The 12,438-nt window shown below is 44.2% G+C and overlaps 1 protein-coding gene across 6 annotated transcripts in view; it reads left to right on the forward strand.

Annotated features, from left to right (window-relative positions):
• The first annotated feature begins 1,215 nt into the window (after window positions 1–1,215).
• The window catches only part of CHPT1 (choline phosphotransferase 1), a 34,744-nt gene continuing 23,521 nt past the window's right edge, over window positions 1,216–12,438 (forward strand). Inside the window, exon 1 of one of the 6 annotated variants that reach the window (XM_004269463.3) lies at window positions 1,216–1,698. In XM_004269463.3, coding sequence (XP_004269511.1) covers window positions 1,426–1,698 — 273 coding nt within the window. In that variant the 5' untranslated portion in view covers window positions 1,216–1,425. The remainder of the gene's footprint in view (window positions 1,699–12,438) is intronic. The other 5 variants (XM_033427629.2, XM_049694728.1, XM_049694727.1 and 2 more) reach the window with 5 other exon arrangements.

Consider the following 12,438-nt stretch of genomic DNA (forward strand, 5'->3'; position numbering starts at 1 on the left):
ACCTAGAGCCCATGCTCTGCAGCAAGAGAAGCCACAGCAGTGAGAAGCCCGCGCACTGCAACGAAGAGTAGGCCCCGCTCGCTGCAACTAGAGGAAAGCCCACACACAGCAAAGAAGACCCAATGGCAGCCAAAAAGAAAGTCTAAAAAGCTGTACTCAGCTTATGGGCTGTATGGAAGCAGGTGGTGGGCTGGGTAGTAGTTTGTTGGCCCGTCTCCAATGTGTTGTGGTGGAATCTGTGGGACAAACTGCACCTGCCGATAGCCGCTGCCCTACTGAACTATCACGAAAGCAGTTTCTGAGCTTGTTCTGTGCCTTAGAGAAGTGCATAATGATAAGAACCAGGAAGTGAAGAAAAAGGCAAGTGGCAAAGGTTGTGCAAAATGACATGTTTATGACAGGCTATCCCCTGTCTAAATGGGTGCATTGTGAGGTAAGGAGCTGTGAGGTAAGTGAACTGCCATTGTGTGGCAAGCATACTTGCTCCCAGGCCAGTGGAAGATACCACCTGGATCCCTGTCTTTGGGAGGAAGGGTGTGTGTAAAAATATCCATTATTATTGGTATCAGATGCTCTGAGAAATAGGCATTTATTTGGCTTTCAACCATTCAGTCCCCTTGTTAGACGGTGTTTCTAAGTCCTGAGTGGTAGGTCGTATACCTTGGAATCTGAACCCTGAACATTGATCCCTGAACCTGCAAGTGAGGGTTCTCTAGAGCTAATACACAGCCAGGGCCCCAGTCCTCGGGGTTGGAAGAAAGAACTGTGCCTGTGTGTTTATCAGGCAGGACCTCTCTTTGGGCCGACGGATGGAGACCTCATGCCGGTGACCCAAGACGTGCGAAAATCATGTTCTCACACAATACTTCGCTCCCCACCCCCGGCTCTGCAGGCTGCGGCTAAAGGCCAGGGCGTTCGCACACTAGGAGATCTGAGCTGTGCGCACCGCATGAGTTAGAGCAACCCGCTTCTAACTGTCCAGCCGTCGAGACTTCCCTCTGGGGAGCGTCACCAGCCGTCCCCGGAGAAGAATCGGGACTTAGAAGCAGGTGCATCAGGCTCTTGGGGAAATCTGGGCCCTTTTCGCGCCAATTAGAAAGTGACGATCGGCGGAGCCACTACGGTGACCCGGTGGCCAGTGTGGGCCTGTCCCACCTGCCCCGACACCTCGCGGGGCGGAGGCGGCCCCTCCCCCTCTCCCGGAGCCCTCCCCGAGGCCCCGCCCCCCGCGGCCGGCGGCTCTGGGGGCGGGGCCCCGGCACCAGGGGCGGCCTGGCCTGACCTCGACCTCCGCCGCGGGCCCGACCGGCGAGTCCCACCGGGCCGCCGCAGGCCCGGGCCCGCGAGCCCCTCCCTCCACCTGTCCCCGCCCGGGCGCCCGGCTCGGGCTGCGCTCGCTCGCAGCGGCGGGGCCCGCAGGCGGCCATGGCGGCGGGCGCCTGGGCCAGGCCGGCGCCGCGCTGGCTGAAGGCGCTGGGCGAGCCGCTGAGCGCGGCGCAGCTGCGGCGGCTGGAGGAACACCGCTACAGCGTCGCGGGCGTCTCGTTGCTTGAGCCGCCGCTGCAGCTCTACTGGACCTGGCTGCTCCAGTGGATCCCGCTGTGGATGGCCCCCAACTCCATCACCCTCCTGGGCCTCGCCATCAACCTGCTTACCACGCTCCTGCTCATCTCTTACTGCCCCACGGTCACCGAGGAGGTAGGGCCAGCCGCCCGCCCGCGGACCCCCAACTGCTCTCCCCCGGAGCCCCGCGTCCGCGGCCCGAGCCGAGCTCGCCCCGCCCCGGGTGCGCCTCTGGAGGCGCCCGGAGAGCCACCCGCACGGCCGAGCCTCTCGGGGCCGCGGAGGGGCTAACGCCGCCTCTGCCCCAGCGCCGCAGTCGCCCCGAGCGTTCCCCGGCCCGCCCGGAGGCTGTCACGCCGCTACCCGGTCCCTTGTCCACCCCGAGCCTCCCCCGGACGGCGGAGGGGCTGACAAGGTCACTGCCCAGTCCCGTGTCCACCCCCACTCTCCTTCGGGCGGCGGACGGGCGGTCTCGGCCACTGGGAGCGGGGAGCGCCTGCCTGCCTGGCCGCCGCCCCATCCCGCGCCAAGTTGGGGGGTGGACAAGCAGTCGGTTCCTTGGCGCACTGGGCACTGAACACCCCCAGCTCCGTCCCGCCTGGCTCCGGGGATTGTGGTTGGGTTGGCCAAGCCCGAGATGCCCATTGAACACTTTTATACTCAGCTGTCCGTTTCTCAAAGGTTGCGCTAGTGATCCTGTAATTACTGGTAGCACTGATCAAAGTTACTTTTAAGAGGTTACTTCCTCGTTGCTTCGTTGACTTTCTCGTGGAAAACAAAAGTATTAGCAAGGTGTTAATCCTTATCTTCACGACCCAGGGATCGTAAAAGCCATCGGATTTTATTAGCAATGACTATTTGACCTATGTCCAAAATAAGACGAGTAAATAATGTGGGCTTCCTATACTTGGTAATCAGGAACATCCCTTGGGCTGAGTGTGATGGGGGACAGGAGGCAGAGGGAGCTACTCCCATATATAGCTTTTTAGAGTACATGGGATCAATATTACATTGCACGTTTTGTGACATTGCTTTCTTTTCCCTCAAATAGAGAACTCCGTTTATAATCATATTTTAGGATAGGTCCTGTGGAGAACTAATTCGAGATGAGGTTGGATAGCAGGAATACAGTGGAAATATTTCATGCCCTCCGTACATGGATCCATTTTTTAAAGTATTTGATGAAACCTACATTTTAAACGTATTGAATATCTTGCTGATTGATGGATATGTTATTATATATGATTTTTCAGCAGACGTTCCCGTTGTTAATTCATTTACATGTTGTTTTTAAAAAAGTAAGTTGCAGCCTGTTTGCAGAATTCCCCAGAGGCAGTGCGCCAGAATGAAAAGTGCGCTGGGTTAGAAGTGAAGGCTTGGTTCTAATGTGGCCCTGCCACAACATGGAGTGACATGTGGGTCTTGCTTTCCCTGTGTAAAATAGAAATAATACCTGCCAAACCAACTTCACAAGAATGCAGTGAGGACTACATGATATCTTACATGCAGATAAATGTAGAAAATTAGAATTTGTTCAGCATGTTAAAAATATTACTGGTATTAAAAATGTCCTGAAAACCCATAATAAAATTTAGTTTTTACTGGGCCTAGATTTGTCTAACAGCATTTGGATATTTCTGATATTTGCCAGTTAAATTGTGAACTTTTCAATGTTATTATTAATTTAAGAACCATTTGTTGAGCACTTCCAAAAAGCAGGGCATACCAAGAAGTCCAAGAGAATCTGTTTAGGGATGTCGGGGTGCGGGTGGGGGGCTGATGGAAAAGGTAAAATGATGATTAAATTAATTTTTAGGCTATGCTTCATTTAAAAAAAAAAAGGTGCAGGTGGGAAGAATCTGAGGCACTTTTCAAAAAAAAAATATATCGCAATGATCCAAAAATGGGAAGTAAGGGTTGAAATAATAAAATGAAACTGAGAAGAGTTTCTGAAATGTAATTAGATCCTGCACTGCTTCCAGGTGGCTGAAGCAGTGAGGGGAAGCACCATTACAGGATTCACATTGCCTGTCTGATAAAATCCCAGCAATAGTACAAAAGAAGCATGGCAGTTCAGGCTATTTTGCTTTCAGGCCGCAGAGCTAGTAAATGACAGGACCTGGTAGGGTTCAGACCCAAGTTGGTCTGACTACAAAGCCGGATTCTTTTTTACCACATACCACCACCATCTCATCTGCAGTTCTTGCCTTTCTGTGTGATGTGTAGGAAAAATACCTTGGGTTCTATGTAATGCTTATTAGGTATGTAACGTACGTTCACATCCATTATTGCATTTGTGTCTTATATCAACTCAAGGAGGCTGGCAAGTTTTTTCCCTTCCTAGAATGGCCATCCCACCATTTTAGTATTTCTTCTATCCATCCATCCTGAAGTAATAGTAGTATAGATTTTTATTGAGGAAATTGAGGCCTGGAGAGTTAAGTGACTTTAACTTGGCCTGAAACTTGTTTTCTGATTCTTAGACTTAAGAATTCTTAGTGCTTTTACAGACTTGACAAATTGCTTCCAGAAAGGGTCAGGGAAAACCCATATGGTTTTTGGACTCTGATGCTTGGATTTATCTACCCATTGAGGACGTAATGCTGACTACATATCTATGTTAATAATAACATTTGATCTATTTTTTAACTGTTGATATTTCTAGGACATGACGGGATGAAGGGAAATTAATAGGAAAAAAGTTAAATGATTTATATTAAACTTCTACAGTGGTGTTCTGAACTGTATTTCATACCATTATTTCGTTAAGGAACTTTCCGCTCCAGCCAAATTGAACTACTTCTTTTTTTGTTTGTTTTTTTTTTTTTTGACTGTGTTGGGTCTTCCTTGCTGCGTGCAGGCTTTCTCTAGTTGTGGTGAGCCGGGGCTACTCTTCGTTGCGATGCACCGGCTTCTCATTGCGGTGGCTTCTCTTGTTGCAGAGCACAGGCTCTAGGCGCGCAGGCTTCAGTAGTTGTGGCTCGCAGGCTCTAGAGCGCAGGCTCAGTAGTTGTGGTGCGCAGGCTTAGTTGCTCCAGGGCATGTGGGATCTTCCCCGACCAGGGCTCGAACCCGTGTCCCCTGCGTTGGCAGGCGAATTCTTAACCACTGCGCTACCAGGGAAGCTCTGAACTACTTCTTATGGCAAAGATTTCTCTCCTTCTTTTCCCTCTCTTTTCTTCTTCCTCTTCCTTTTTCCTGTCCAACTTCATCTCTCAGTGTCCAGTCCTAATGCTACATCCTTAGGAAATTTTTTTTTCTTCTCTGGAGTCAAATCAACCACTTAATCCTATAAGCTCCCATAATAATGACAATGATTACTAACATTTACCGGGTTTTACTTATGTACCAGGCATTAATTTAAGCTGCTTTTGTCTATTATCTCATTTAATCTTCTGAACAACTTTAGGTATTATTATTATCCCCATATCATAGATGAAGAAACTGAAGGGAAATAAATTAACCTCTTTAAGCTGATACCAGGATTCCAAGCCAGAAAGCTATACTTCCACCACAGGTCTTTGTAGCTGTCTTGTGGAACGTCTCCATTTTGTTTTGATTATGTGTGTGATGTGATTTTGGTTATGTATGTCCTTACTGAGCAAGACAGTCTACCATATTTTAAGTTCAGATAGCAGTTGCCCATTTGCACGTTCTCCACAGCATAGTGCCTTGCGTAAAGCAGGTACTTGGTAAATATTTGCTAAATTATTGCCTGCATGCATGAAATAACAAATTGTAATCTTGGGAGATGATGTTTTTCCACCGTTATTCAGTTTTAGCTGGTCTTAGATTAAATACTTAATCAATTTGGCCCGGGGGAATTTTAACACGAGTAAGCAAAAGTTGGGGCAAACAGAAAACAAGAACTGAATTGCATCCCCCTCACCTTGATGAAGCAGTTCTGTCTGAATGCTGCTCTGTATATAGTCCTTGGCCCCCATTCCTTGGCTCCTTAATCCTAAAATAGAATCACAGACTCTGACTGCTTGAAGGACCTGAGAGCCTCTTTAATACAATTCCTACATTTGTAGATGAGAAAACTTGGTGATTCGAATCTGGTTCTTCTGGCTTCAGCTTAGTAGCATTCTCTACCACAGAACACTCATATGCTTGTTTCTGGCTGGAATAAACTGTGGCTCCATTCCCTTTTCAGCTTATTTGAGTAAATATTTTTGCTCTGCCCTCTTTTTTTTCTTTTAACATCTTTATTAGAGTATAATTGCTTTACATTGTTGTGTTAGTTTCTCCTGTATAACAAAGTGAATCAGCTGTACGTATACTTATATCCCCATATTCCCTCCCTCTTGTGTCTCCCTCCCACCCTCCCTATCCCACTCTCTAGGTGGTCACAAAGCACTGAGCTGATCTCCCTGTGCTATGCGGCTGCTTCTCACTAGCTATCTGTTTTACATTTGGTAGTGTATATATGTCCATGCCACTCTCTCACTTCATCCCAGCTTACCTTTGCCCCTCCCCATGTCCTTAAGTCCATTCTCTACGTCTGCATCTTTTTTTTTTTTTTTTGCAGTACGCGGGCCTCTCACTATTGTGGCCTCTCCCATTGCGGAGCACAGGCTCCGGACGCGTAGGCTCAGCGGCCATGGCTCACGGGCCCAGCTGCTCCGCGACATGTGGGATCTTCCCTGAGCAGGGCACGAACCCGTGTCCCCTGCATCGGCAGGAGGACTCTCAACCACTGCGCCACCAGGGACGCCCCTCTACATCTGCATTTTTATTCCTGTCCTGTCCCTAGGTTCTTTGGAAAGATTTTTTTTTTTTAGATTCCATATATATGTGTTAGCATATGGTATTTGTTTTTCTCTTTCTGACTTACTTCACTCTGTATGACAGATTCTAGGTCCATCCACCTCACTACAAATAACTCAACTTTGTTTCCTTTTATGGCTGAATAATATTCCATTGTTTATATGTGCCACATCTTCTTTATCCATTCATCTGTTGATGGACACTTAGGTTGCTTCCATGTCCTGCTATTGTAAATAGAGCTGCAATGAACATCGTGGTACATGACACTTTTTGAATTATGGTTTTCTCAGGGTACCTGCCCAGTAGTGGGATTGCTGGCTCATACTTCTGTTTTTTCTGTTCTGTTTTTAGTTTTTTAAGGAACCTCCATACTATTCTCCGTAGTGGTTGTATCAATTTACATTCCCACCAACAGTGCAAGAGGGTTCCCATTTCTCCACACCCTCTCCAGCATTTATTGTTCGTAGATTTTTTGATGATGGCCATTCTGACTGTTGTGAGGTGATTGTAGTTTTGATTTGCATCTCTCTAATGATTAGTGATGTTGAGCATCCTTTCATATGTTTGTTGGCAACCTGTATATCTTCCTTGGGGAAATGTCTATTTAGGTCTTCTGCCCATTTTGGATTGGGTTGTTTGTTTTTTTTGATATTGAGCTGCATGAGCTGCTTGTATATTTTGGAAATTAATCCTTTGTCATTTGCTTCATTTGCAAATATTTTCTCCCATTCTGAGGGTTGTGTTTTGGTCTTGTTTATGGTTTCCTTTGCTGTGCAAAAGCTTTTAAGTTTCATTAGGTCCCATTTGTTTATTTTTGTTTTTATTTCCATTTCTCTAGGAGGTGGGTCAAAAAGGATCTGGCTGTGATTTATGTCATAGAGTGTTTTGCTTATGTTTTCCTCTAAGAGTTTTATAGTGTCTCTCTTACATTAGGTCTCTAATCCATTTTGAGTTTATTTTTGTGTATGGTGTTAGGGAGTGTTCTAATTTTCATTCTTTCACACGTAGCTCTCCAGTTTTCCCAGTACCACTTATTGAAGAGGCTTCTTTTCTCCATTGTATATTCTTGCCTCCTTTATCAAAGAAAGGGTGACCATATGTGTGTGGGTTTATCTCTGGGCTTTCTGTCCTGTTCCATTGATCTATATTTCTGTTTTTGTGCCAGTACCATACTGTCTGATTACCGTAGCTTTGTAGTATAGTCTGAACTCAGGGAGCCTGATTCCTCCAACTCCATTTTTTTCCCTCAAGATTGCTTTGGCTATTCAGCGTCTTTTGTGTTTCCATACAAATTGTGAAATTTTTTGTTCTAGTTGTGAAAAATGCCAGTGGTAGTTGAATTGACTCTGTAGATTGCTTTCAGTACTATAGTCATTTTCACAATGTTGATTCTTCCGATCCAAGAACATGATATATCTCTCCATCTGTTTGTATCATCTTTAATTTCTTTCATCAGTGTCTTATAGTTTTCTGCATACAGGTCTTTTGTCTCCTTACGTAGGTTTATTCCTAGATATTTTATTCTTTTTGTTGCAGTGGTGAATGGGAGTGTTTCCTTAATTTCTCTTTCAGATTTTTCGTCGTTAGTGTATAGGAATGCAAGAGGTATCTGTGCATTAATTTTGTATCCTGCTACTTTACCAAATTCATTGATTAGCTCTAGTAGTTTTCTGGTAGCATCTTTAGGATTCTCTGTGTATAGTATCATGTCATCTGCAAACAGTGACAGTTTTACTTCTTCTTTTCCAGTTTGGATTCCTTTTATTTCTTTTTCTTCTCTGATTGCTGTGGCTAAAACTTCCAAAACTATGTTGAATAATAGTGGTGAGACTGGGCAACCTTTTCTTGTTCCTGATCTCAGTGGAAATGGTTTCAGTTTTTCACCATTGAGAACAATGTTGGCTGTGGGTTTGTCATATATGGCCTTTATTATGTTGAGGTAAGTTCCCTCTATGCCTACTTTCTGGGGAATTTTTATCATAAATGGGTGTTGAATTTTGTCTAAAGCTTTTTCTGCATCTATTGAGTTTATCATCTGGTTTTTATCCTTCAGTTGCTTAATGTGTATCACATTGATATTTGCATGTATTGAAGAATCCTTGCATTCCTGGGATAAACCCCACTTGATCATGGTGTATGATCCTTTTAATGTGCTGTTGGATTCTGTTTGCTAGTATTTTGTTGAGGATTTTTGCATCTATGTTCATCAGTGATACTGGCCTGTAGTTTTCTTTTTTTGTGACATCTTTGTCTGGTTTTGGTATCAGGGTGATGGTGGACTCGTAGAATGAGTTTGGGAGTGTTCCTTCCTCTGCTATATTTTGGAAGAATTTGAGAAGGACAGGTGTTAGCTCTTCTCTAAATGTTTGATAGAATTTGCCTGTGAAGCCATCTGGTCCTGAGCTTTTGTTTGTTGGAAGATTTTTAATCACAGTTTCAATTTCAGTGCTTGTGATTAGTCTTTTTGTTTGTTTGTTTATTTATTTATTTGGCAGTACACGGGCCTCTCACTGTTGTGGACTCTCCCATTGTGGAGCGCAGGCTCCGGACGTGCAGGCTCAGTGGCCATGGCTCACGGGTCCAGCCTCTCTGCGGCACGTGGGATCTTCCCGGACCGGGGCACAAACCCGCATCCCCTGAATCGGCAGGTGGACTCTCAACCACTGCCCCGCCAGGGAAGCCCTGGTCTGTTTATATTTTCTATTTCTTCTTGGTTCATTCTCGGAAGGTTGTGCTTTCCCAAGAATTTGTCCATTTCTTCCAGGTTGTCTGTTTTATTGGCATATAGGTGCTTGTAGTAATCTCTCATGATCTTTTGTATTTCTGCAGTGTCAGCTGTTACTTCTCCGTTTTCATTCTAATTCTGTTGATTTGAGTCTTCTCCCTTTTTTTCTTGATGAGTCTGGCTAATGGTTTATCAATTTTGTTTATCTTCTCAAAGAACCAGCTTTTAGTTTTATTGATCTTTGCTATTGTTTCCTTCCTTTCTTTTTCATTTATTTCTCCTCTGATCTTTATGATTTCTTTCCTTCTGTTAACTTGGGGTGTTTTTGTTCTTCTTTCTCTAATTGTTGCTCTGCCCTCTTGATCTATGTATATAAATCCATGTCAGTGTCTGTTAAGAGAGTGTTTGTAGGAGATAGGTGCCCAGCCTAGGGTGGGTCAAAGGGTATTGAATAATTTCTTTCCTTCATGATTATAGAAAGTTGAATCGAAAAGCAACTGTTTCTGTGGAAATTAGAATGACCTTAAGAAATGGTTTATTCCCTGTCTAAATAATTCAGATTCGATTGGATTTTGGACTATAAAGTAAAGAGTTATTTGTTGGGGGAATAATAAGAAAAGGCAATAACCTAGTCAAATTCTTTTATAGGTTTGGTTTCTTTGAAATCTAGAATATTTCCTCTTTTTTAAAAATCACCTATCTCCCTCTATTTTTTTTTTAACCAGTTCAATAACTTAACAAGCATCGCTTATTAAGGCAGGACTCTTGTAAGAGAGTGGCCTCTCTTACTAAAGCAAAATAACTTGCAGGAGGTGAACGTTCTAGAAGCAGGGCACAGAGTAGAGTGAGGCAAGCAGGCATGTGCACGACCCTGAGAGTAGTAAATGCCATCTGAAATTCTGCAGCCACGGTGCCTTGCTTGCCTCACCCTAAATCCAGCCCTGTCTAGAAGGAGCTTCTGCAGGTAATGTAGAAGTAGCTTTGCTTTGGGGATCGTCCCTTTGATTCCTGTGGCTTTCCTATACTTGATTCCCAAGAAACAAGCTGTTTCTCCTTTAGAATTCTGGTTCAAGTGTGGATAAAACATGGCATTGTGGTGTATAGAAGGAGCTTTAAATCCCACTCCTGGTTAGTTTGACCTGGATGAGGGTCCGACCACTTGGTTTCTGTGAAGTTAAAGAGCAGAACAGATGTGAAAGCACCCAGCACAGTTGATGATGATAGATCTGCCCAGGGGATTCTCTTCATTCCCCTCTCCCTGCCTGTTTCCCTTGGCCCAGTGAGAGGCTGGCATTTTCAACAAGGATTCTAGTAAGTACTAAAAGAGGTTTTTAAAAAGAATACAACTATTCACAGGAAATTTACAAAGAAAGAAGAATGCCTTTCAAAGTAAAGATTTCTAATGTCCTGAGAAAGCCCCTCCGGCCCTGAGATGCTGGTTGCCTGGTGTTCGTGCCCAGCCCCCCAGCTTGTAACCCGCCTCATTTCCTGAAGGTGGGTGTGCTCCTCTCAAATGCTGGCCTGCACCCGAGCTGAAGCCAAAGCTCATGGTGAAGCAGTAAGCGGCTAGGGTCTTCCTGCTGGGCAGGACTGAGAATGACCCTACCCTTTGTGACCACCAAGTCTTTGGAGCCTCCCCAGCCTCGGTTCCAACGGGAACCCTCCTTCTGTAAACAAGGAAGTGCCCCTGGCCACAGGTTCAGCTGTGTCACAGGCACATAATACGAGTTAGAGTCCTGTCAGATTAGCAGCCTATTAAAATTCCACGAGTTTAGCTTAGAAATCACTAGAATCACTTGACTGGGTACAAAGTCCACCTCTAACGCCACACCAGCGTTACATTTTTTCACATATGCCTGACCTGTCTTCTGATTTTCTTTCTTCCTACCTCTTATAAATGCAGTTTCTATTTTTTATGGAGAGAGAAGTCAATTGATGTTTGGATAATTGAAATCTCCCTGTTACAAGGTGACCCAGTCGTTACTGATTATGTAATACCTTTTGCATCTGTATCAACTTATATCCAAAGCTATTTAAAGCAAAGAGACACTTTTTAAGTATGAAAATTCATATAAATAGGCATTGTATAGTTTCAGTATTTCCTAAATTTTAATTAAGGAAGATTTTTGCTTTTGTGTATTACCTGTGCTATTTTTTATTTACTGTTTTTCTTTACATCAACTTTAAATCTACTCCTTTTTAAAGACTTACACTTGAAGCCTTAATATCTACAATCATAGATTTGATAGCTATGCTAGATAATTTTTAAATTAATATTTTCCAAAATACATTAAATAAAGATATAAGTATTAAAATGAAAATTTATCTATGAATCACCTAAAATTATCTTATATAGTATCAGAAATAATAACTAAAATATACTGAGCTCTTCCCATATGCCAGGCACTTTTCTAAGCCCTTGACATGTAATAATTCATTTAATTCTCACAGTGAGATAGGAACAGTGATTACTCCCATTTTTCATAAAGGGAAACTAAGGCACTGAGAGGTTAAGTAGCTCATCCAGCTCACTCAAGGATCAGCTGCAGGTGGAATGCAGAGTCTATACTCCTAACCACTCTGCAAGAAAAACCCAGGACATGTATTATTCCTTTTGGAAACCATTTTACCTGATAGGTTACCAGGTAACCTGTTAACCTGATCAGTTGATTTTAATCATCTAGTTATTTAGCTCTCATGGTATAAACAGCAGATTTTAAAAACAGAGAACATACCTCCTACTCTTGAGAGGATTCTAGTTCCATATTAAAGATGGGGCCTTAGAGACTACCTAGTCTAGCATCTTCATTTACAGAAAACCTAAGAATGTATTCCCCAAAATCCAGTATTCTAAGTTCTGAGCTGTAAGTAAAATTTGTCCAGTGAGCAGAAATGTGTTCACTGGGACTTCCCTGGTGGCACAGTGGTTAAGTACCCACCTGCCAATGCAGGGGACACAGGTTCGAGCCCTGGTCCAGGAAGATCCCACATGCCACGGAGCAGCTAAGCCCGTGCGCCACAACTACTGAGGCTGCGCTCGAGAGCCCACAAGCCACAACTACTGAAGCCTGGGTGCCTAGAGCCCGTGCTCCGCAACGAGAAGCCACCGCAATGAGAAGCCCGCGCACCGCAACAAAGAGTAGCCCCCACTCGCCGCAACTAGAGAAAGCCCGCGTGCAGCAATGAAGACCCAACACAGCCAAAAGAATATAAATAAATTCATTAATAAAAAAAAAGAAATGTGTTCATTGATCACTTTCTAAATCTTTTCGTCCTTTTCCTGATGTGTGTGCTCATTCAAACACATATAAAAAGGGGTATAATACCCAGGATAAATAATTGATCTATATATGAGTGTTCTCTCTGATCCAGTTATTTTG

This window comes from Orcinus orca, chromosome 11 (assembly GCF_937001465.1).
Source record: "Orcinus orca chromosome 11, mOrcOrc1.1, whole genome shotgun sequence".
Taxonomy (NCBI): Eukaryota; Metazoa; Chordata; class Mammalia; order Artiodactyla; family Delphinidae; genus Orcinus; species Orcinus orca.